The sequence below is a fragment of the Carassius carassius genome, chromosome 15 (genome assembly GCF_963082965.1).
Source record: "Carassius carassius chromosome 15, fCarCar2.1, whole genome shotgun sequence".
NCBI lineage: Eukaryota > Metazoa > Chordata > Actinopteri > Cypriniformes > Cyprinidae > Carassius > Carassius carassius.
The window spans coordinates 3340226-3366840 of NC_081769.1; the positions used below are offsets into that span (position 1 = coordinate 3340226).

The 26615-nt window shown below is 37.6% G+C and overlaps 1 protein-coding gene across 2 annotated transcripts; it reads left to right on the forward strand.

Annotated features, from left to right (window-relative positions):
- Positions 1-2514: 2514 nt before the first annotated feature.
- Positions 2515-26414, forward strand: LOC132158008 (adenylate cyclase type 3-like). 2 transcript variants are annotated; one of them, XM_059567249.1, is made up of 20 exons: positions 2515-3559; positions 6356-6505; positions 10898-11028; positions 11109-11220; positions 14470-14597; positions 14722-14880; positions 16174-16339; positions 16426-16545; positions 17984-18126; positions 18414-18575; positions 19054-19141; positions 19844-19960; positions 20960-21228; positions 21692-21773; positions 22495-22653; positions 22725-22871; positions 22972-23088; positions 23901-24027; positions 24110-24234; positions 25182-26414. In XM_059567249.1, exons 1-20 carry the CDS (start codon positions 2885-2887, stop codon positions 25362-25364), a joined length of 3360 nt encoding a protein of 1119 aa, XP_059423232.1. In that variant the 5' UTR covers positions 2515-2884; the 3' UTR covers positions 25365-26414. The 2 variants fall into 2 exon arrangements, with proteins under 2 accessions (XP_059423232.1, XP_059423233.1); XM_059567250.1 differs by having other exon boundaries at positions 16429-16545.
- The last annotated feature ends 201 nt before the right edge of the window (positions 26415-26615 follow it).

Consider the following 26615-nt stretch of genomic DNA (forward strand, 5'->3'; position numbering starts at 1 on the left):
CCGTGTCAGTTTTAACAGTAGTGAAAACATGCTATTTTATGTAATGTTATTATGCATAAAAATGAAACCAATCCTTTTTAAACATGCCTAGAGCTGATCCATATCCAAACAGGCAAACATTGGTAAATCAACTTCCCTTTGTGTGTGTGTTGGGTATTATACATTTACAGACTTGATTGTGTGATTTTGTAACTTCTCATTCCTTGTTCTAGAACCTAAAACATGTGCATTTATGCTTTCAATTTGAATTATTTTGCAAGTAAATTCGTAATACGTTTTGTTCACACTGAGAGTGTTGACAGTTTTGTTGAGAATACATTAAAAAACCCAGTTTGATTTACATAGCGTTGCATTATATATCCATAAAAACCCCAATAGGTTTTCATAATAAGATGGGCTGCATATTTTTAGTTGTTGACACAGACTGGTCCTGTCCTTGCTCCACAATCCGTGCCCACGGAAGCGGGTGTGAAAGTGAGGGGGTGACATCGACGCGGGTTTATGATCCTACTATAGAGAAGGTCGAGCTCATGAATATTAAACAGGTCGCGTGATTGGACGTTTCCAAAGATACGTCAGCACAATCGAATGAATATTAATGCGGCGGTCCGTCGCCATAGTACGATTGGTAATTTTCGTTCGTAGCGTGGAGAAGTCTGATTCATTTAAGCAAATCGGTTCGATCGAATTAGTGAGTCGATTCAAACGAGTCAACAATGAAAAGATAAAAAAAAAAAAAAAAAGTCGCGCGCGGCATTTAACGTCCTGTTTTTTGTTTTTATAGAAACATAAATAGCTTAGTTTGCCTTTAGACGGAGCTTTTAACAGGACATCAACGTCTCCCCTACAGTCGAATAGATGAAGGGAATATGACATTTTCCTAAATACTGATATTAATGTTGTTCGGTTATTAATTATAAATGGCGTTTGGCGTTACTTACGCGATCATTTGTAACCTATATGCCAGGTTCACTCAGACAACTTTCTGCATTTAGACAGAATGATTCACGACAGCTTTAAGAATCGGTTCGTACGAATCATTGGTAAGAACCGACTCAAAACACAAATTCCTCCGCGAATCGGACATCACGTTCGTTTGCATTTAGAAAGTGATCTCTTCGTGGGCTTTATACACACACACAGCCTCCCTGAGAAGTCAGGTTTGTCAGGTCTGGTTGATCGGAACAGTGGGACTGAAGCTGTGTCAGTATCACCTCCCTTCATCCATGAAACGGGAAGACGCGTGATTATTAATGACTTTTGGTGAAAAAAGCCTTCGGATCGAACATACGGTGGATTTTCGTGTGTTTCACGGGTGATTTTGAGATTGATCTTTACATCTTTACACTTTACATCCTCGAAGGAGCCTCAGATCGGAGCGTGCTATGGATACGACACGGATAAACGCAGATGCATTTTCATGAAATACGGACAGTCTGAAGAGATATTCACGTTTTCATCACTGAACCTCTGCGAAAATCTTAATTTGCACGTCTTGTGGTAATTCCAGTAGCGAATGTGTGAGGATATGCACAATTTATAAGCAGAACAGAAGACTGTAGCGCTGTATTGTGAGATGCATTTCCATATTTCCTACATCACCGGAGCGCAACATGTATTTCCTGCGTGAATCCCGCACAGGATGCATGTGAACACACTGTCTCAGGCCAAGATGCGCTCTCCGATCACGATCGCCTCCGTTTTCTCGATTTAAGCTGCCGTTCGGGTTTTATTTCGCTTGTCACGAGATGTCATGCTGATCTGGGGCGAAACATCTCGCTTCCTTCCTGTGTCCTGATGTTCTTCATCCATGCGAGGGTTCATCATGGAAACCCACCGTGAGCGCTGCTGGACACCGAGACTGGACCCGAGACTGGAAACAGAGAGGCTGATGGATGTGTAAACAGCTCTTCTTGTCTCCTTCATGTCGACTTGCTGAGACTTGTCTTTGCAGATCTCAGAAGAACAAAGGCGTTTAGCTGGGGGCATTTGTTCGGAAGCACAACCCAAGTGCTCCAGGCGCTGGCGGGGGCCGATGCCACAAACATGCGTGCTAGATCTGATTCGGTGTCTAAACATGCCAGGCATAACAATCAGCTGACCGCTTCAGATCTGATCTCAAGATTGGACATTGGTGAACACGTTTCCAGGCAATGTTTTTCCAGTCTCCAATGCATTAAAACCTGCTTGGAGTGTTAGGGTGTATTCACACCTGGAAAATGTGCTAGTTCACTTGTGTTGGTCTGGACCAAATACAACATTGTTGTTTTTTGTTTGGTGCAGTTCGCTTCCACACCACCTTTTTTACAAGTGAACCAGAAACTGTACACAAAACCACACGTGTGCTAAGCTCATCCATTTATTGGTTCATCCAGAATCGCTCTGAGTGCTATTGCTGTGTTCACATTTACCCAAAAGATCTGCACCAAGGGGGGAAACGAACTTGAGCAAAGCCTCTAGAAGACAAGCATGCAACCTTTAGCCAAAAACGCACAAGGGCTGATGCTAAGGCACTACGCAGTACTTCAACATGTTTTACACTAAACAATTCTTTTGGATTGAACTATTCTTAGACTTCACCCCGAAAAAAATGCAGTTTTATAAGAGAAGTCACTGACTTTTTGCGACAGGTGGGATTCAGCTTACAGCTCTTCTCATTCATTCCTATGGGATCTGTAAACTCTTGACTGACATTCAGTGACGTCAAGGCTGTAATGTGATACACATGATACAAGTTAGCCATTACGCTTTCTCCAATAGCAAGTAATACAGACCCTCTCATCTCCCTTTAGTAAGACTGGAGTTTGATTCAGTCCAACCAAACAAGACCGGTGTGAATACACCCTTCGTTTTTATAGCATCTTTTACAATCCAGCACAACAGAATGCACCGGAACCGGGCCTTTTCGGAGCCCGAGTATTCTGCGGAGTATTCGGCGGACTGTTCGGTCACCCTGCCCTCGGACCCCGGGCAGGCGGTGGGACGCACCCATGAGGTGACCGTGCGCAGCTCCGGCTGCTGTCTGTGTCTGCCGCGGTTCATGCGTCTGACCTTCGCGCCGGACTCTCTGGAGAACCTCTACCAGACCTACTTCCGGCGGCAGCGGCACGAGACCCTGCTGGTGCTGGTGGTGTTCGCAGCCCTCTTCGACTGCTACATCATCGTGATGTGTGCTGTGCTTTACACCGGTGATAAGCTGGCGTCTGTGGCCGTGGCGTCTGTGGGGCTGGCGGTGGACGTCCTGCTGTACCTGCTGTGCCGGTTCGGTCTGCTCCCGGACCGTGTGACCCGCCGTCTGGTGCCCTACGCCTTGTGGGTGCTCATAGCGGCCCAGAACTTTTGTTACCTAGGACTGAACTTCGCCCGCTTCCATCAGCCCAGCGATACGGTGGGCTGGCAGGCGTTTTTTAGCTTTTCCTTCTTTCTGACGCTGCCGCTGCGGCTGACCCCTATAGTGCTGATCACGGCCGTGTCCTGCGGCGTGCACACCCTCGTCCTGGGCGTCACCATCGCCCAGCAGCAGCAGGAGGACATCCAGGGGGCGGCTCTGGGAAGACAGGTGAGGAAAATGATGCCAGCAGTTTGGAGGAGTAAAGATAGGTCTTGAGAGATTCAAACCATCATGTTCCATGGTCCATGTTCCAGGTTTAAAATCTCTATGGAACCTTTCCAATCCACAAAAGGTCCAAAAGAACCATTTTTGGTTCCCCAAAGAACCTTTCAGTAGTCACACTTTTACAAATAAAGATTCCAAAAGGGGAATTTCACAGCGATGCCATAGAAAAACCAGTTTTGAACCATTTTAGTGAACAGCTCATAAAAGAACCATTTCATTTAATCTAAAGAACCTTTTGTGGAATGAAAAATTTCCACGGATGGTTGTGGAACCATTAATGCCAATAAAGAACCTTTATTTTTACGAGTGCCATTTTTAAAAGAATCATGATTTTCTAAGTGTGAAGAACATTTTTCAACTAAAAAGAACCTTTTGTGCAATGAAACAATTCCACGGATGTTAAAGGTTCTTCATGGAACCATCGATGCCAATAAAGAGCCTTTATTTTTAGAACTATTTACCTCCATTTAGGAAATTTAGAACCATTTAGAAAAGCATGGTTCTTTTAAGAACCAACCACTGGAAGGTGATTTGAGGAACCAAAAACGATTCCTCTAGCGTCACTGAAAAAAGCTTCATTTTGTAATGGTGTATCTTCTCACAGTTCCTCCTGAGGTTTCCGATCAAAGTCTGACTGGTGTTAAAACCATTTTCAGCATCAAACACGCACATGCTTTGTAGTTTAAAGGCTGCATGAAGATTTGACTCTCTTTAAAATATATCTCAGTCATTTAAATCTTAAATTTTTAAGATACTTGTCATTCAATTTTGTACGTGTCTTAGTCATTTTGATGGGAATACATCTCAAAAAGCCTTGTAGACTTGAGCCAATTTTACACACACACACACACAAATATCTATATAAATATAATAACTAACAGAAATATTAATCTTCCTGCTAATGTTGATACTATTAAAATATTGATATTAAGCTAACACTTTCTAATAAGCTCCCATTAGTTTATGCATTAACTATCAATGAGCAATACATTTGTTGTTATATTTATTAATCTTTAATCTTTAAAGTGTTTTTTCATTGTTAGTTCATGTTAACTAATGCAGTTAACGCTAAAAATGAAACCTTATTGTAAACTGTCACTATATTACAACAGATTTGATCAAATATCAGGATTTAATGCATAATAATGGATAAAACCAATTACCTAATTAGAATAGTTTATATTTATATTGTACAAATTATTATCAGAAAGTTTAAATGTTAACTCTATCCAGACTGAACTTCTGTTCTCAGATGCTCCGATCTAAATAAAGGTTCTGCATGTGCACTGATGCTCCACTGAAGAAGATATAACTTAAAACCATTTTCAGCTGATGAAAATACTAGTGTTCTAATCATTTAAGTACGTTTAAACTCAAAGGAACGTCCAGATCTCGTGTACAATCGATCACATTTCTAAAGAAGAGAAAGATCTTTTCAGATGATGGCTGTGCGAGTGGAACATGTTGTATGTTAGTTACTTGACAACAAAATTGTTCTGTATTGCATCTTAAGAAAAGCGCAGACGTTTCTGCTGTAAAGATGTCAAGAGACGCAGACCATTATATCATTCCATGGATTTAGGCTCGCGTGAAGGGCTTCTTTACAAATACTCAGAATTACTCCAAACCTCTGAACCAAAAGGCCATCAAGTTGATGTCGACTAATTTTCAAGACATTTTTTAACCAAATAGTTGTTAGAACAGTTAACCAAAATTGCTTTTGTCGGTAATGTATATGCTTTGTTGTCATGAAAGTCATGTTACAATGCAGAAAATCGGGTTTTCTTGATATAATATCTTTTGTTTTTGGGATTGAATATGACTGGACATGAGTTAATCTAATACATCATCAATAATAACAAAAACAACAACAGTATTTTACTCGATAACTAATTACAGTATTACATTAAAATAATTACAGTATTTCATGATCTAACTAATCATGTTTTCAAAATACTTTATATGTAATGTAAATAATATTTATACGTGATGGCAGTATTTTGGTAGTACCTTTTTTGTACTAATATAAAAACCTATTACAACAATATTTTATGTACTAGTTTTGCAATTATAACAGTATTCTACTGATACATATAATATTTATACGTGATGGCAGTATTTGGTGTATTGCCTTTTGTGTGGTGATTTAAAAACAAATCTTTAATCAGTTATTCATTTATTACCATTCTTCATGATGATTAATCATGTTATCTATATTGCATATGCAAATGAACATAGCATTTTAACATAAAGGTAGTATTTGTTGTAATACCTTTTTTGTATACATGACAGTATTTGTGTTTTAGTTATTAAATTATTATTGCATTTTTATAATTATAATGTTTTCTAAATTATATATACAAATAAATATAGCATTTTTACATAATGGTTATTTTACTGTACTGCCTTTTTGTGTTGATTTAAAAGTATCACAACGTTTTTATCTATTTATTCAGTTATTTAGGTTTTGTGATTAATTATGTTTTCTGAATTATAACAACATAATGTTAGTATTTATTATCCTGTTTTTTTTGTTGTTGTTGTTGATTTAAAAAAGTAATTATAAAATATTATACTACAACATTTACTTAGTTGTTCCATTATTACCATATATTCGTGATGATTGACCGTGTTTTTCTTAATTATATCTACAAATGAATAAATCGTAGTCTTAAAGACGCAGACGCAGGTGAGGAAGGCTTGTGTGTCGTGTCATGATGGGGCTGTTGTGTTTTGCAGTTGCTGGCCAACATTGTGATCTACTTCTGTGCCATCACTGTGGGCGTCATGTCGTATTACATGGCCGACCGCAAACACCGCAAGGCATTTCTGGAGGCTCGGCAGTCGCTGGAGGTGAAGCTCAACCTGGAGGAGCAAAGCCAGCAGCAGGTGAGAGAAACCAGCAGAGATTGATCAGCTCCTTCACTACAGACGCAAGGTTTCCAGACACGCTTTTTAAGAAGCATCCATGCATTTTTGGAAGCATCCATAGAAATCCGTTGTTTTATTCCAGAGCGTCATCGTGTCCGGTATTTATTCTTTTTTCGCGCCTTTAGGTAGTGTTTTAATTTTTTTAGCAAAGCTAGTCATTATGTTTACTGTAGTTCTGATTGATGCCACTAGTGGTGCAGAAATCACATATACACTTCACAAATCACACTTCAGCTTTGAATAATACACATGTATGTACACACACATGAGAAACATCAGAACTGCTAGAAAATAACAACACAGTGAATTAAACAAAGACTGAATAATGTAAATAGTGTAAAACTTACGCAAAAAAGTTTGGTTTTATTTGATTTGTTTTTTACAGTGTTTACTGTTTTTTTTTTACTGTTTAGCATTAGCAAGTAAAACTTGTTTATTTTCTGGTTAGGGCTTCATGATTTATGGGGAAAAAAATAATAGCACATTTTTTTTTATTTTTATGAAATCCAGGTTTGCTGTGATTGTTTGTAAGGCTGAACAATTTGACCGAAATTTTGTGGTTATATATAAATATGGCTTTAAAATACTACTACTACTACTACTACTACTACCAATAATAATAATGATAATAATAGTAATTTATTTAATACTTATTTACTAAATAAAAAAGAAAATATGTATAACTATATATATCGCATTGTAAAACAAAGAAAAAAAATCTTATGAAAACAAATAATGTAATAAATCAGTTTTCATTGCAACTGTAAAATTAAAATATTAATATTTAATTTCTTAACTTGCAAACTTTGATTCTGACAGGAAACCCCAGGAAGCGCTTAAAGCTTCTCTTTTGTTGATAATCACTTCTCATGACGTTTGTGAAAGTGTTCGGCACGTGTTTGGTTTCCATTAACTGTGAGATGCTCTAGTCCTGAGCTGAACACAGTGCACGCAGAACATATATCTATTGAACTGAATCACACCTTCGTGGGAAATCATGCAGGCATATTCCTGGTCTTAAGATGCAGTCAGTGAATTATGAATTTTGATTAAGTGTTGCAGGTTGTTTGTCAGTTTTGCAGGAATGTATGAAGCATCAAGCAGCTTTCTGTTGATCAACGCGGTGAATCCGATGCGAAATCAGCAGAAGTAAATCTTTCTCCCTCATGTGAAAATATTTTATGGTGGTGAACCTTCGCAGTACAAAATATGGTCACATTTACCGCTGTTCTGTGAATGTCTCTCGTGAGGGAGAAAGGTTTCCTCACGCAGAACCTTCAGAATATTAAATGAAAATTAGTGCGATGCAATTATTAATCGCATTTAATATAAAAGTTTATGTGTACATAATGTATGTTTGTGTACTGTTTATATATAAATACACTCACATACATGTATATATTAAAGAAACATTTTTATGTATACTATAATTTATATGCATATAAATACATACATGTAAATGCTTGTAAATATTTTCAAAATATATACTGTATGTGTGTGTCTTATATATATATATATATATATATAATGTAATCAAAACATACAGTACACACACATATATAATATAAACAAAATTTTTTATTTTGGATGGAATTAATCGTTGCCCAGCACTAATGAAAATCTAATACATTCGTTTTCTGTGACATCATACCCTGTAGCCCCGCCCACCACAAAATCTTATTGGCCTAAAATCTTGCCCTACAGAACTGTCAATCAAACATCTGTGATGTTTTGATTGGTTGAGACAGTTTTGTGAGGACAGAAAATGCTTTAGGAGTCGATTTGTGTCTGGGTGAAAGATTCAGCAGTCAGTGTGAAACTTACAGAGCGAACGGCTCCTATTAGCTGCAAGTTGAGAAGAGAAATAGGTGTGTGTGTGTGTGTGAGGTGTGTGTGTGTGTGAGAGAGAGGCCGATAAGAAGCATATGAGGAGAAACTCTCTGAATACTAATGGAGGAGCAGGGGCTGCTGGGAGACGGGGTCCGCCAGCCAATCAAGGAGCATCCGGCTACTGCAGGTTACCATGGCGACCAACCTCCTGAAACGATGTTAGCTGTAATCACACTAGCAACTCCCTCCTCTTGATCCCTCACAACCTTTGTCTTCTTTTACTGTCAGACTCTCGGCTGAATACACTGACCTGATGTTCACGTGTGTGTGTGTATGTGTTTGTGTGTCTGTGTGTGTGTGTATGTGTGTGTGTGTGTGTGTGTCTGTGTGTCTGTCTGTGTGTGTGTGTGTGTCAGTGTGTGTGTGTTTGTGTGTGGGTGTGTGTCAGTGTGTGTCTGTGTGTGTGTGTGTGTGTCAAGTCAAGTATTTATATAGCGCTTTAAACAAAATACATTGTGTCAAAGCAACTGAACAACATTCATTAAGAAAACAGTGTGTCAATAATGCAAAATGACAGTTAAAGGCAGTTCATCATTGAATTCAGTGATGTCATCTCTGTTCAGTTAAATCGTGTCTGTGCATTTGTGTGTCTGTGTGTGTGTGTGTCAGTGTGTGTGTGTGTGTGTGTGTGTCAGTGTGTGTGTGTGTGCGTGAGAGTGCTAGAGTGTGTCGGAGGAGAGAGTGTGTCAAAGCAGAGCTGCTTGATGTGTTCATGTGTGAAATGTGTCTGGGCCTGTAAGGGCCTGCTGTGTTAACAGGTCGCCATCTGGAGCATCAGTTAATGATTAGTGCTGTCGATGCGTCAGGGAACATATTTGACCAATACATTTGCATATATTTGTGCGTTTTTCCCCCAGGAGGTTAATTTGCTTATCAATTTATTTGAGCGTGTAAATGATAGTCAGTGTCTGTTAGCTGTGAGCTCATACCAAAAGCTGACTGAAACTTTCAGCATAGATGGTAATCAAAGTTTGTTAAGATTTCTCATATTCTCACCAAGGCTGCATTAATTTAATCAAAAATACAGTAAAACAGAAATCGTGATTCAGTATCATAATTTCCAGGATTCTCTGATGAACGTTCAGAAAGAACAGCCATTATTTGAAATATGATCAATTTCACACACCGATCGGTCTGATGGTGATGATGATGTCACACACCGATCGGTCTGATGGTGATGATGATGTCACACACCGATCGGTCTGATGGTGATGATGATGTCACACACCGATCGGTCTGATGATGCCACACACCGATCGGTCTGATGGGGATGATGATGCCACACACCGATCGGTCTGATGGTGATGATGATGTCACACACCGATCGGTCTGATGGTGATGAAGATGGTGATGATGATGTCACACACCGATCAGTCTGATGGTGATGATGATGTCACACACCGATCGGTCTGATGATGCCACACACCGATCGGTCTGATGGTGATGATGATGTCACACACCGATCGGTCTGATGGTGATGATGATGTCACACACCGATCGGTCTGATGGTGATGAAGATGTCACACACCAATCGGTCTGATGGTGATGATGATGTCACACACCGATCGGTCTGATGGTGATGATGATGTCACACACCGATCGGTCTGATGGTGATGAAGATGTCACACACCGATCGGTCTGATGGTGATGATGATGCCACACACCGATCGGTCTGATGGTGATGATGATGACACACACCGATCGGTCTGATGGTGATGATGATGTCACACACCAATCGGTCTGATGGTGATGATCCGCTTCAAGTTGAACAAGCCTAATGATTCAATGAACCATTCATAAAGAGCCATTTACTTCACTCCTGAATGAATCAGCTATTTGAACGAATCAAACGAATGAATAAATGACTCGATGACTTAATCATTAAGACATTACCACCACCTACTGCCAGTTTTAGTTTATTATTTAGAGTATACTTTCATTTAAGAAATAATTTAATATTTTCATAGTAATAATAATAAAATTAAGAAAATAAATGATTAAAGTTATAGTTTACCCAACCAAAAATTACAATTCTGTCATCGTTTACTCACACGGTCCAAAAGGGTATATGTAATACATTTGATCAAACAAGATATTTCTTGCTGAACCTATTTTTTGTAATCTCTGTTTGATGCTTTACACAACAATGACTTTAAATGTTCTTTTCAGAGTAATTTCTCCAGATTTGATGTGTGATTAATTTAATGAATTAATCACCACATCATGTAATTAATTAGATTAAAAATGTTAATCACTTACCAGCCCTAGTTTTTATACATAAGATATATATACACAGTACACACTCATACATTATGTAAACAGAAACAGATTGTTTTGAAAGCAAACATGCAAGATGTTTTTTATGTGCAGAATTGTATATATATCGTAAATATATCCATAAATTCTGCAGATGCAGATAGTATATTGGTGTATAATCAAGGTTTGCTCTTCTGCGTACAGGAGCGTCTCCTGCTTTCCATCTTACCCAAGCACATCGCAGACGAGATGCTTCAGGACATGAAGAAAGAAGCCAGTCAGAAAGAGATGCAGCAGTTCAACACCATGTACATGTATCGGCACGAGAACGTCAGGTCAGTGTTTCAGTAAACAAAGGCGAAGCTTGATGTCGTCGTTTGCTGATTGTTTGACTCTGATTGTGTTTGTGTTGCAGTATTCTGTTCGCAGACATCGTGGGCTTCACTCAGCTGTCCTCGTCCTGTAGCGCGCATGAGCTGGTGAAGCTGCTCAACGAATTGTTCGCCCGCTTCGACAAGCTAGCAGCTGTGAGTTACTGCTATCTGTATGCAAGCTTTATTTAATACACATTTAGTAATTTTTACAAGGTGGAATTGTTTTTGGTAACTAATGATCTTAAGCTATTCACATAGAGCGCAACAGTGGAATTTAAAGTAAAAATCACCATAGAATATCAGATTTTTTACTACAGTGTATGGATCATATTCTATTCATCAAAGATGCATTCAGTTGATTAAAAGTGACAGAAAAGACATTTATAATGTCACAAAAGATTTCTACTTGAACTTTCTATTGATCAAAGAATCCTGAAAAATATGATAATGAATCACGATTTCCACAAAAATATTCATCAGCACAACTATCTACCACATTGATAATAATCAGAAATCTTTCTTGAGCAGTAAATCAGTATATCAGAATGATTTCTGAAGATCATGTGACACTGAAGACTGGAGGAATGTTGATGGAAATACAGCTTTGACTCACAAAAAAAATTCATTTTAATACAGCTTTGACTCACAAAATAATTTAATTTTAACATGTACAAAAAATTACTTTAAATGGTAATAATGTACACAATATTACTGTATTTAATCAAATAAATACAGCCTTGGAGAGTAGAAGAGACGTATTTAAAAAACAGTTCAATATCTTACCAACCCCAACTTTATAATCTATATCTATAATTGTATATTTTCTTTTCATTAAATTGTATAGTTGTATATATATTTAATTACATAATTCACAATGCTTCATAGGATGAGTAACTTAGGGTGTACTCACACACGGTTTATACTTACGTCATGTATAGTGTTGGGTAGTGTTGTCACGGTACCAAAATTTCAGTATTCGGTACCGATACCAGTGAAAATCCACGGTTTATCGGTACCAATTTCGGTACCAAAGCAAAACACAAAAATATTCTAATAAAAATAAAAAAAAAACATTTTATCACTAAAAATACAACCAATACCATTCTTTATACTTATTTACAATTATGTTTAAAGTTTTTCTACAAGTAATATAATTATGAAAAACAGTAAACAAGTTTCACCCAAATTTAATTTGTCTTTTAATTAATGAAATGTAAACATTTAAATTTTAAACATTGAAAAAAATTGTGTGATTTATTTCTTTAAAAAATAAAGTTTTATAATTTTTTTCCACAGTAGTAGCAGTATCACATACATTCTACTAAATAATAATAATATCTAGCACAATGCCTTTATGTAAAAATGAACTTTTATTCTGACGGGCTACTTTTATTTTGACACTGGTTTTACTCAGAAGAAACGGTAAAAGGCTTGTGAAGTGACTCAGAACAGTTCTGGTGATGTTGTTGATGTATTTATGTCCTCATTGAGACGGCAGATTCTGAAATTACTGCAAGTTTCACGCTCAGTCTATGTAGTAAACAAACCCGCACGTCTCTGCCATTCATTCATTCACACAGAGACGCGCAGAACATGCAGGATTCATATTTCAACCATCTTTGGCGGCTTAACATTTAAAGAATGGTCCATACGGAGATTTGATTTGATTAATTTATGCTAACTTTGACAAATTCCGTGATTGTCCATATTAAAATGTAAGTTTCATTATCATGACTTACGATTTTCTGCTTCACGGAAATCATAGCGCTGTGTGCGTCAAGAACCGGGTTGAGCGGGACCTCGGTACCACCGGTACTTAAAGAAACCTGCTACCGTCACATTTTCATTTTTTTAGTACCGACTTGATACCGAAGTACCGGGTTTTTGACAACACTAGTGTTGGGTAAGTTACTCAAAAAAAGTACTCCACTACAAAGTACTAATTATTTCTTTAAAATTGTCATTTGATTACATTACTGATGACTGCACTCAAAAAGTAATCAGATTACTAATTAGTTTACTTTCAAGTTGCTTTCAAGTTTACATTTCAAGTTATCAAACCTACAAAATACACTAAAAAGTGAAGCTCGAAAAGAACTTCAAATGCTTCGTCATTTTTGATCATACAGATAAGACGAATACATCATTTGAAACTATAAAAGCCCTATAATAACTTTTATTTATATGCACACAAAATATCAACAAAACATTGTGATTTTGTAAAATCAAGAAAACAATAGGATGTGCTTTGCAGTCTCCAGTAATATATTTCTGAAATGCATGACTAACTGAATGACACACAGACATGAGAAATAGATCTAAAGAAAGCTTGAAGTGTCTATTTAGAAATTTAGTAAGTCATGCCGAAAACAAATATTCCCTGATAAAATAATCCGTATGAAACCCCTGTCTTTCCCGCTTGAGCTCATCTATAATGTGGTCACACCCACATGCATTGTGCTATATATGATAATAATCCACTATAAAATATATAAAAAAAATTAACAAAACAAAATGTTTTCCTCACACTGTGAGGAATAAGCCTTGCATTTACCTCAGAAGAAGAGGAATGCGACGCATGGCTTAATTCTGATGAGTCTTTTATTTTTATTTAGGCTATATATTAGTGTTATTGTGACATAAACTTACACATTTACTAGTTGAACTATAATGCCAGACTAAAAGATCTAGTGCAACATTTTGAAATATGAGTTTCAGTACCATTTCATGTAAATGTCTTACAACTCGTCTGCATTTTAGCTCGCATTCTCCAGTGATTATTAAAATGCATACTGACACGCGAACATGATTTAAAAAAAAATAAAATGAACACTGCATTTGTAATTAAGTGACATAATTTTAATGATTAGTAACTGTAAACAAATAACATAAATTAAAAAAACTAACGCATTACATTACGGCGTTATCAAGAAAAGTAATTAGAATAAGTTTTTTTTTTTTTTGAAGTTTTAAATAAAACAGAGATTATTCAAGTACATTTTATGTTTAAGAAAATATCATTAAAAAATGTAAAATTTAATTCAATGTGTTACTTGCCTTTTCTTTGTAACTGTTTGTGAAATTTACTAGCAATTCCTAAGTGAAAATGGTCTGTACAACAATTATTTATTTGTTTGTTTTGCAATTTATAAAAGACATGTAACACACAGTACCTAGGTTTTGCATTTATTTATATTTTTAATCAATCATTGTAATGTTTTGGCTGTTCTTGGATCCAGTTGGTTTGGTTACTTTATCATTTGTTCATGTCGAATTTTTCAATTCCCTTTGAAGAATATCTGAAACCAGGTGGCTGAAAAGTGGACGCACATTGTTCCTCTCAACTGATGCTCAATTAATTTCTAGTGAAGTCTGAGGCTAACTAAGATGCTCTACTTTCAGAAATACCACCAGTTGAGGATCAAGATCCTGGGCGACTGCTATTACTGTATTTGTGGCCTTCCAGATTACCGCGATGACCATGCGGCCTGCTCCATCATGATGGGTTTGGCCATGGTTGAGGCCATTTCGTGAGTGATGCATGCTGGGAATTAGATCTAGAATTAAATGGGAATTAATGACAGTGATTTGTAAATAGCTGATGTTGGGCGTGCTCGAGTATGACGAGGTCTGACCCATTCATCTGGATTTCAGATACGTTCGAGAGAAGACGCAGACAGATGTAGACATGCGTGTCGGGGTGCATTCTGGGACGGTTTTGGGCGGTGTGCTCGGACAGAAGCGCTGGCAGTATGACGTGTGGTCGACTGACGTGACGGTGGCCAACAAGATGGAGGCAGGAGGAATACCAGGGTAAAATCCTGCACATTCACCAGTGATAAAGGGTTTAGTTTGCTTCTGAATGCTGGGGGAAGTTCACTAGCTATCCATTTATGAAAGTAGTAAGTGTGAAAGCCTTCTGAGATGCAGTCAAGACAGACGGGAATCCAAGAAGTGACTCAGACGGGTGTAAATGTGTCTGGTTGTTCAGGTCATATATAAACTTCACTCCTCCTTAAATGAACTACGCCTGAATGCAGGAGCGCTGCTGTCACGGATGAGACTCGTGGACATCTGGAGATATGTTTAATTATTAGACTCTTATCTATCACAATCATTAGTAAGACTCAATTAGAATGAGACCCACCCTTAATTGCTTAATTGTAGTGAAACTTAGGATCTTAGTGTACTGGTAGATAATATAATATTAAAGAAATAAAAGGCCACTTAAGTGTGCTTTTCACGACTTGAATTCGTAACACACTTAACCCTCATGACAATGCATTCAAAATTTGTATGTTATTTTCACATTTTGGGTCATAATATTTTTTCAACTAAAACCATATTGTATGTGCTTAACATCTTCTGATTAATGAGTGATTGTGAAACAACATTGACTTTTTAAATTCAAGATACCAGGATACATTTTTAATTATTTTTTTTTACGTAAAGCATACCAGAAAATCGATTGATGCAACTATTTAGAAAAATATGCAACCTTGTTAAAAATTATGCATCTTAAAAAATTATAGAAAAAACTGAAATAATAATAATAATGTTTATTTTCTGGGTCTTAGCGCATTCCCTAACTGAAAACTGTTTTTTTTCTTTCTTTTCTTTTTTGTTGTAGTTGTTGTTGACTATCATTCTAAAGCACATGCAAAGTACTTGATTATAATTAGTGTGTTATTTGTTATTTATGTTTAAGGTTAATATATTTTAGATGCACTTAATTACAACTTCTTTATAAATGTGTAATAGCAAAAATTTAAATACACGACATATACGTTTCAATAGAAATGACATTAAAGTACATTTTAGTTGATCATAAATGCTTGTCATACATCCCGTAGCTCACTTTAACCGTATTTCAATAGACGATAGAAGTAATTATGAGATTACATATAAAGATGCACTTAAGTCCTACCTAAGGGAGTCAAAAAAAGATCAGCGGTGGATCCTAAAACCGGTTGATGGATTTGTTATGTAGTTGTTAATGGTGAAACAGCAGCATTGTCTCCAAGTGTTGTGTACTGAGTGAAGCAGCTGGTTGTGTTTGCAGTAACACACTCAGGCTGTGTTTGAACTCAAACCTGTGTCTGGTAGGCGAGTGCACATCTCCCAGAATACCCTGGAATGTCTGCATGGAGAGTTTGATGTGGAGCCGGGGAACGGAGGAGACCGCTGCGAGTACCTGAAGGAAAGGGGCATTGAGACGTATTTGGTGGTGGTGTCCAAGGGACCCGTGGGTAAAAACGGCATCAGCGGGGTAGTGAGTGTCATTCCTGTTACTGTCGGTTTCTTTCGGTTCCTCTGTGTGTCTCTCATTCTCACGCTCTCGCTGGTGGTTTCCTCCAGAAGCTGTCGGTGACGTCGTCTAATGGGAATTCTCCGTTGCTGATCAACACTACGGAGTGTAACGGGAGCGTCCACACGGCCTGCACCACACCGGAGGAGCCAGAGGAGCTGGACACACGGGTAATGAAACCATGATCTCACACACTGACATCTGCAACTCTGCTAAAGCCAGTGGAATCTGTTAACTTTCAGAAGGACTTTGCTTACTTAATTACAGATTAAAAAGTTTTCATATGCATAAATGAACAAAAGTTCTGTTAGTATTAATAATGCTAGGTGCAAATTGTATATGACACTTATATTTTACACTTAGACGTTACACCCTTCGTCCCCTTGGAATTATAAAGTTCTGTCTGGGTTCCGAGTAGTTTTTAGATATTGAGCTTCAAAGTTTTTGTGTTCCATTCGACTGTGTAGATAGAACCTTATTGTTTTTTAAATAAAAAGTCCCATAATGTATACAACGTTACAAAATCTATCACATAATCTAAATACGTTGAACAGAATAAGAATATGTGAATAACTCAATTTTGACAAAAATGTCTGATAGAACCTTATAATTCCAAGGGGACGTATTGCTGTCAAACGATTAATCATGATTAATTGCATCCAAAACACATTTTTGTTTATATAATGTATGAGTGTGTACTGTGTATATTTATTATGTGTATACAAATACAAACACATGCATGATTATATTTAAAATGTTATGTTTATACATTAAATATATTTATATAGAATATTATATTATATAAATGTACACACGTAAATGTTTTCAAAATATATACTTAATGGACCCTATCATACACCCGGTGCAATGCACCCATTAACTTCGATCTTTAACTTCGCGCACGAGCAGATCGGTTTCTTCGCTTGAGAAGCGTTCAGCTTTTCCGCCAACAAATTCTGCCATGTAAATAGCGATCTGCCATGGCGTGAGCGCATCTCGCTCTTAAAGGGAATGGGAGAAGACACTCTGATTGGTGTATTGAATATTACACCCATTACTTATTAAGACAATAGGGACAACCCATTTTCTTCAACCCGTTTTTCCATCGTTAAAATAGCAAAAGTGGATTTGGACACTGAGTGCACCTGCGCCAAACGCTTTACACTTTGCATTTATAGATTGTTAAAATAGGGCCCAATGTGTGGGTATTTGTAATTAATAAAACAGTACACATGTGTCTGAAGTAAACAGTCCCTCAGAGAGCAGCTCAAAAGAGAGGGGCGGAGTCAGCAGAGCTCATTAACATTTGAAGGAAAATGCTACAAAACGGCTTGCTCTGAAAAGAGCTGATTTTGACAGGGTAAAAAAAGTGTTGTTTTAAACTACCATTGAGAAATTTTTACCAAACTATGTTACAGACTTTTCATTAAGATCCTAAAGAATCATATCAATTTGTGGAAATTGGGCATCCGATGAACTCTTTAAGGAAGCCCTGGATAATTATCAACATGGCCCTTCAAACGATATATTTCAGTCTGTTCCTGTATTAGCATGATGGTAGGTAAAAGAGAACAGTCAGCATGTGACTGTGCATGTGTTTGGTCGTAGGTGGTGAACCCCTCATTTCCAAACCCTCGGCGGCGTTTACGTCTGCGTGATCTGGCTGAGAGAGTCATCGACGCTCAGGAGAACGAACAGGAGCTCAACAAACTCCTCAATGAAGCTCTGCTGGAGAGAGAGACCGTACAGGCGTACGTACTGTACTTAATATACTGCAAAAGAAGACACTTAATAGGCATTTGTTAGTCAACACATCAAGTGTGATTATTAAAACAACTTTTAATATGACATTGTTATAAAGTGCACTCTTTAAAAGTGTACTTAAGTGTGTTTAGAAACACAGCCATTAAAGTGTCTTTCTTTAAGTATACTTAAGTGGCCTTTAATTCATTAATATTATATGATCTGCTAGTACTGCTGTGCACTTCTTTTTCCCAATGTTTGTGTTTGTGTGTGTGTGTGTGTGTGTGTGTTTCAGGCTGAAAGGGAAGCACACTAATCGTCTGTCCCTGCGCTTTACTGATCCGGAGCTGGAGACGCGCTTCTCGGTGGAGAAGGAGAAGCAGAGCGGAGCGGCGTTCAGCTGCTCTTGTGTGGTGCTGCTCTTCACCGCCGTCATGGAGGCGCTCATTGACCCCAGGTCAGTTAACTATTAACACATCAGCACACAAACACCATCAGCCTCATCCCAGCCCCAGGTCAACAGAGGCCACTCATCATCTGTTTACTGTTAGTATAGCATCTGTTTGTTGGTCTAAAAATAAGGTCCTGTTGGTATTTGGCGTTTCCCTTTGTCTGTGGCGTTTAAATACTGTATCCACTTTCATTCAAGGCTGGGATTTGTAAAGGTTTCCTGATTAAATTCAGTTTCCCGATTTAGATTTGATATCGATTCCCCTGTGCAGACCCTCCTGAAAAAACAAGTACCCTTCAGCAAAGTAAAAAAAAAGAGTTCTTATGGAAATAATATACTTTTAAAAATGAGTGTGAAAGGCACATTTAATACAAATTAACCACGCTTCTTGTGCATACAGTATGTGTTGGAAAAAAGAGTATGTGTGGAAGGTAACGGCCCATGCTCATTTTCCCCTGTCTCTGTGTGTGTTTGCTCCGTGCAGGTTGGTTGCAAACTATGTGACTCTGGCCGTAGGTGAAGTCTTGCTACTCATTCTTACTCTCTGTTCGCTGGCAGCCATTTTCCCTCGGGTGAGTTCCTGCTCTTACGCCAATCACACAGAACATGTGTCCACTTTCGTACGTGATGCAGCTTTCTTGTTTCGCTCAGAAATACGGTAGTAAAGTTGGTTCCAGCTTGTGTGTGATGTCAACTTAAACATGACGGTTTTAGCTCTCAGTATTTAGATTTCCTGAACATGCACGATTATGCTTTCTATTAGTCGCCGGGATCATGATGAAAAATGTTTCCATTTCCAATGCATCTTTGTCGACTTCTCACATAATATTAATAGAACCAGTCACATGAATGAAGTGTGTTTCCCGAGGCTCTTCCATTTACTGTTGGAGCACGCAGCAGTAATTTGACTCATCCTCATTAGTTAGGTCAACACATTCCCCATTGACTAATAAAGTTCCTGATATTGATTCCCTCTCAAGCACACACACACACAGATTGAGCGAGAACGGAGATAATGTGTTTCTGGAAGGGGAGACGGTCACACACACAACAGATGAAGGACGTATGAGTCCATATGGCTTTACTGAAGAATTTATTGATTTTAAAAAGCATGTTGCTGTGAATTAAATCAATTGTTTCCACAACCCCTGTACATATGGTCTTTCCATTGCCCTCGCTGCTCACTTACTGTCAGAACAGGTCATGTGTGTACAAGGTTAACAACTTTTGCTGGGATTGGATGTTTATGTAGCTTTTTCGTCTTGTTTTCAAAGGTATTTCCAAAGAGATTGGTGTCATTCTCCACTTGGATTGATCACACGCGCTGGGCTCGCAACACTTGGGCCATGGCGGCCATCTTTATAGTCACAACGGCCGACATAGTAGATATGGTAAGAGACACGTGAATTAAGCAAACAAAAGTATGTTTTTTCTAATTCAAGGAATGTATGTGCTTAATCTTAATCTTTATTTTACGTATTTTTTTCTTTCAAATAAATGGCTAAATAAATAAGGATATGTGGACGCAAGTAACAGTGCTGCATATTCAAACTAATTGTAATTTGGGGCCTATGTATGTATTTATAGTAATTTGGTAGACTTACAGTTCTCTTTAAATTATTTAAATATATTTTGTCCTTTATTTTATGATTAATAATGGTTTATTTTACATTTATTTTATGAATATACTAGTACTGTATAATTTAAAATATCTACATATCTAGCAAAAAATGGGATTACAATAAAGGTAAATCATCATGTGCAACTTTTACAAAGTAACTAGTTATTTAATAGCTCATAAGTTTGTGAGTAGGATTTAAGACTAAATAAGATTCGCTGATTTTATTTATCAAGGATGCATTAAATTGATCAAAAGTGACAGTAAAGACGTTTAGAATTTAAAAAAAGATTTCTATGTCAAATAAATGTTGTTCTTTTTATCTTTCGGTTCACCAAATTGTGGGCAAAAGTGTTTTCAACATCGATAATAATCAGAAATGTTTCTTGAGCAGCAAATCAGCTTATTATTATGATTTCTGAAGATCATGTGATACTGCAGACTGGAGTAATGATGCAGAAAATACAGCTTTGATCACAGAAATCAATTACATTTTACCATATATTCACCTAGAACCTAGTAAAATTAAATTGTAATAATATTTCATAATATTACTGATTTTACTGTATTTTTGATCAAATAAATGCAGGCTTGGTGAGCAGAAGAGACTCATTCTTTCAAAAACAAGCCAAACTTTGGAATGCTCGTTCAGCTCCAATATTTTATTACAGCAGTGATATTAAATAAATGATAGATTTGAACATCTAAAACAGAGAGAAACACAACACGCATCACTTTTGCGAGCTGTATTTCTTCTGAATTTCCTCTGTAGTTGAGCTGTCGTGCCCCAGAGTCCTCCGCGGGTGAAGCGACTGCGGTCACTCCGGTCACGGCGGCCGCCAGCAGCTGTTCAGAGAATCCTAAATACTACAGCTACATCGCAGTACTGGCTCTCATCGCCACCACCATGCTGGTGCAGGTCAGCCACATGGTCAAGCTCACTCTCATGCTGCTGATCACCGGAGCTACAGCTGTGGTCAACATCTACAGCTGGAGGGACATCTTTGACCAGTACGATCTGACGCGCTTTAAAGACTACAGGTGTGTACAGCACTAATCACAGCTAGGATTAGCAGTACTACCACCCATTAGTATGTGAATAACATCTCAAATCAAGTGTGTTCAGCAGAGGTGTGTTGTTACTTATTTAAAGGGATAGGCCACCCAAAAACCTGTATGAGTTTCTTTCTTCTGTTAGACACAAAAGCAGATACTTTAAATAATATTGGTAACACAACAGTTGGAGGTAGCCATTGACTTGCATAGTATTTTAATTTTTGTGCACGTATGTCAATGGTTACGGCCAACAGTTGGGTTACCAGTGTGTTCAACACAGGAAAGAAACTTCAGGGTGAGTAAATGACAGAATTTTCATTTTAGGGTGAACTGTCTCTTTAAGATCAGATCAGACTTGTGATTTTCAGCTGGTGGATTATAAAACTGTGATACATCTCTTCTCTCCTGTTATGTCTAGGTATTAGTAATTATTTCTTTATCTTTACAGAGTTCATCTTGTGCCCTCCAAATACGCCATGAGTGTGATGATCTTCCTCATGATGGTCAGCTTCTACTACTTCTCCCGACATGTGAGATTTACTTCTCTCTTTCTCTCGCCCTTTTTATTTTTGGTTCTCTCAAAAATGGAGATTATATAATTATTCACTAAGACTTTCTTTCTTTAGTGAATAGAACTTTTGAACAATATCCTGGCCTCAATTTTCCATAAAATTAAAGCTTTAAAATAAAACTTCACCCATACGACTCACGTGTTCTATTCCAAGTCTTCTGAAGCTGAGATATTTATTGTCAAAACTGTCAGATTCCTTTAGCATTCTTTGAAAATGCCACATTAGATGTGTTCTGTCGGGTTTGACGTCAATGACATTTAATTAGAAGATGCAAGAAGTGAAGTTTGTTGCAGCAGATGACATTAATGCACTTTTTTTTTTTCAAACAGCTTGTGTAGCCTGTTTTTGAGCTTAAATAATAATGACTTACATTTAAGCCTATTCTTCACACTTTAAAGGACTTGGGATGCAGTGCAATAGTAAAACAATCTACTTTTAGGATGTAATTAATTTCTGTGATGCGCAGCTGTATTTTCAGCATTATTCCTCCAGTCTTCAGTGTCACATGATCTTCAGAAATCATTCTGATATGTTGATTTGCTGCTCAAGAAACATTTCTGGTTATTAGCAATGTGGAAATATTTTTGTGGAAACTGTGAAACATTTTATTTTTCCAGATTCTTTGATTTGTTACTTTTGATCAATATAATGCACCTTTCTTTCTGCTGGCGTGGCTCAGGTGGAGAAGCTGGCACGCACGCTGTTCCTGTGGAAGATTGAAGTGCATGAGCAGAAGGAGAAGGTGTACGAGATGCGGCGCTGGAACGAGGCTCTGGTCACTAATATGCTTCCGGAGCACGTCGCCCGACATTTCCTGGGCTCCAAGAAGAGGGATGAGGTGAGAAATCCAGCCTGTCAGCCTCACAAATGCTGTCAAACTCAATTAACTTTCCCATACACATGTCCCAGGAACTCTACAGCCAGTCCTACGATGAGATCGGAGTCATGTTCGCCTCCATCCCAAACTTCTCTGATTTCTATACGGAGGAAAGCATCAACAACGGCGGGATCGAGTGTCTTAGGTTCCTCAATGAAATCATTTCTGATTTTGATAGCGTAAGTACTACTAGTAGGAGTATTGCTGCCAGTTGTTGCCAATAAAGGAGCCACAAGTTAAGACTTCATACTGTTATCCGTTTGCTTTTGTGCTCTTTAGCTTTTAGACGAGCCGCAGTTTCGCTGTATAACCAAGATCAAGACTATTGGCAGCACCTACATGGCAGCATCAGGAGTCACTCCAGACAATAACACCAACGGTTATGCTTGTATGAAGGTAAAGGAGGTAAATGTGAGTCCATCTAGTTCTACAACCCCAATTCCAGAAAAGTTGGGACGTTTTGTGAAATGCCATACAATCAAGAAGTATGTGTTATCTGTTCGTTCTCTTTATTTAACTGACTAAAGTACAAAGAAGAAATTTCCAATGTTTGAACTGACCAACTTCATTTTATCTTGTAAATATAGACACGTTTTGATTTTGATGGCTGCAACACACTCCAAAAAAGTTGGGACAGAGGCATGTTTAACACTGTGTCAGATCAACTGATGTGTAGCTTTCAGTAACAGAGATTCAAGTTGCATTTCTTGATGTAGTAGCAGACTGTGGTAAATGACAGTGTTTTTTCCTGAGTACTCCTGAGCCCATGCGGCTATACTTCACACCGCAGCAATGACAGCTTCTGATGCAATGCCATCTGAGGGCTCAAAGGTCATGTATATTCACCTGAGCTTTCCGGCCCTGCCCTACATGTATTATATATGGTACTTGGTGAAAGACCTAAATTCTTTGAGTTTCAAAACAGTTTAACGTGGATATTCTGTAATCTTTTCACTTTATTTTGCCTCTGTCCCAACTTTTTTGGAGCGTGTTGCATCCATCAAAATTTGTTCATATTTACTAAATACATTTACGTTGGTCAGTGAAAACTTTGGAAATCTTTTCTATGCACTTTTGTCAATTAAATCAAAGTTAAAGAGAATGAACAGATCACAGATTCTTGATTTTATTGCGTTTTACAAAACAACCCAACTTTTCTGGAATTGGGCTTGTAATAAAACAGAGGAAAAATATATTTTTCCCAACAGAAAGAAGAGGTTTCAGAGCGGGAGCGCTGGCAGCACTTGGCAGATCTTGCTGATTTTGCTCTGGCCATGAAAGTCACGCTGATGAACATCAACTACCAGTCCTTCAATAACTTCATGCTCCGCATCGGTTAGTGGCCTGACGTCCGGCTGTGTGTGAACGACACAATGATTCACAACGCCTCATGTTTTGCTGTGTGTTTTCTCTGTAGGGTTGAATAAAGGGGGTGTTTTGGCTGGTGTGATCGGGGCCCGTAAACCTCATTTTGACATCTGGGGAAACACTGTGAATGTCGCCAGTCGCATGGAGTCCACTGGGGTGATGGGGAACATCCAGGTGATGGCTTTCACATCAATGAAACCTTCTGGAAACACCTTTCCTACATTTAGTTTAGCACCAGGTTCTCTATTACTATAGGTAGCAAAGCTACAGGCTGTAATATCTCATTTGATTATTTTTTTTAAATACTAGTTGGCTTGACTTTAGGTGAGCGTATTTCAAAGTAGCTTCCTCAACACTAGAAATACAGCGCTGTATTGAATGAAAGTTAGCCTCACTGTGATTTATCCGTCAAAAAGACAGATTTTTCCATTGGCTTTTGAATTATTGCATGAAATAAACTCAGAGACCGACAGGAGTGTATGATTCTTATCATGATAATCTTCAGAAATGAAACTCTTGAGAATAAGTAGCGTGCTGATTTGTACTGAATGTGCATTTGTAGTGTACTTCCAGTCTTTAAAGTATATATATATATATATAAAAAAAGGCTTGCAGATATAATATGAAGTAAACGGCAAGTTAAATGGACTTTAAAAGAGACACTACCATGACTGTTTCTTTGTAATAATGTCAAATCAAAAGTTTTACTTCAAGGTACATTGTAATCATTATATTTTAATGCTCTTTTGTGCTCTCATTTTGATGTGTTGAATACCATAGTTATTTAAAGCTAACATATTTTAAATGTAATATCAACAAAATCATCCTTAAAATTTTTAATAGATGACAGACACATTTCAATAGCAGTTTCAAATGCCGTTGAAGAATATTTTAGTCTACCATAAATCCTTGTCAGCACATTTAGCAGTAACACTTTAGCCATATTTCAAAGACAATGAAGCAATTATGAAATAACATATAGCCTAAAGATCAACTTCTTACCTGGGTCGCAAAAGCACTAAAGTTTAGCTAATTGCGTTTAATATGAATTGAAGCCATAAGAAAACAAAAAACAAGAGACAAAAGGCGCTGTGGCAGCTAAACAAACTCTGCTTCCCCAGGTGGTGGAGGACTGCTACTGCATCCTGAAGGACTACGGCTTCCGCTTCGTCAGGAGAGGACCCATATTCGTCAAGGGGAAAGGAGAGCTGCTCACCTACTTCCTAAAGGGACGTGAAAAACAAGGCTCCTTTATTAACGGCTCATTTGTGACCCTGCCGCACCAAGTGGTGGACAGCTCTTGACCGACACGCGCACACACACACTGTCCTACACAAAACTCTTGCTCGCGCACACCTCACCTCATTCCTCTTCTGCCGAGTACAGTGCTCCAGTAATTAGTACTTTCAAATGTGTTTTCTCTATTTATTAGGCTGAAGGAAGAAATGTTGAGAGAGACTTTCTGTTTATATGAGAGAAGTACTATATAATATACATTTGGAAGTGTGCACAGAGATGAATGAATGAAATCAAACAAGCTGAATGGTTTTATTAGGTTGCTAAAGAGATGAACGGGTTGATTTTAAACTCAAACCGCACCGAATACAATGAACTCTACTGTATATTACTCACTGCGCTGCTCAAAGGAAATGATGAATTACCTATTTTTGTTCTTCTTTTATTTGAAATCATCTCATTATTTAATCCTTATTTAAAGATTGCCCTGAAATGTTGTTTACCATTGAGAAGCTTCTCCAAATTCCTGTGTTGGAAAGCATACTGACTGCCTTTGCCTCTTATGAAAGTGTTTGTGTGTTTATGCATTTCTAAAGTCTATAGTCACCTTTTCTTTATTTTTTTTTTATTTTTTTTTACTTCCAACCATTAATAATGGACATACATGAGGTATTGAAAGTCTGAGACCACATTAAATCATGGGTTTTAACCCTAGAAATAACTGTACAGTTCTAGGATTTTAAATGTATAAAATACATAAAATATAATTATATTAACAGTTGAGGTCAAAAGTTGCAGAATCTGTAAAATTTTCATTATTTTACCAAAATAAGTTGAATCGTACAACACGCATGTTGTTGTTTATTTAATACTGACCTGAATAAGATATTTCACATAAAAGATGTTTACATATAGTCCACAAAGAGAAAATAATAATTGAATGTATACAAATGGGCCTGTTCAAAAGTTAAGTTGATTCTTAACACTGTGTTGTTAGCTGGATGATCCACAACTGTTTCTGTGTTTAGTGATAACTGTTCGTGAGTCCCTTGTTTGTCCTGAACAGTTCTTCAGAAAAAAACTTTAAAAATCCACAAATTCTTTGGTTTTCCAGCATTTTTGTGTATTTGAATCCTTTCCAACTCATATAGACTCATATGTAACTATTGCAGAAGACTCAAATGGGGGGGGGGGGGGGGGTGAAAACTTTTGAACAAAATGGAGATGTGTACATTTTTTAGTACTTTTAGTACATTTAGTACTGCCCTTCAGAGGCTACAGACGATAGTAACATGTTTCCCAGAAGACAAAATAAATTT

What these genes read in the sequence shown, in the direction of transcription:
- LOC132158008 (XM_059567249.1), top strand. Translation starts at nt 2,885, where the DNA reads ATGCACCGGAACCGGGCCTTTTCGGAGCCCGAGTATTCTGCGGAGTAT. An exon ending in GAGGCGCTCATTGACCCCAG is followed by an intron (nt 18,576 to 19,053) that starts GTCAGTTAACTA and finishes TGCTCCGTGCAG; the next exon opens with GTTGGTTGCAAACTATGTGA. An exon ending in GCTCCAAGAAGAGGGATGAG is followed by an intron (nt 22,654 to 22,724) that starts GTGAGAAATCCA and finishes CACATGTCCCAG; the next exon opens with GAACTCTACAGCCAGTCCTA.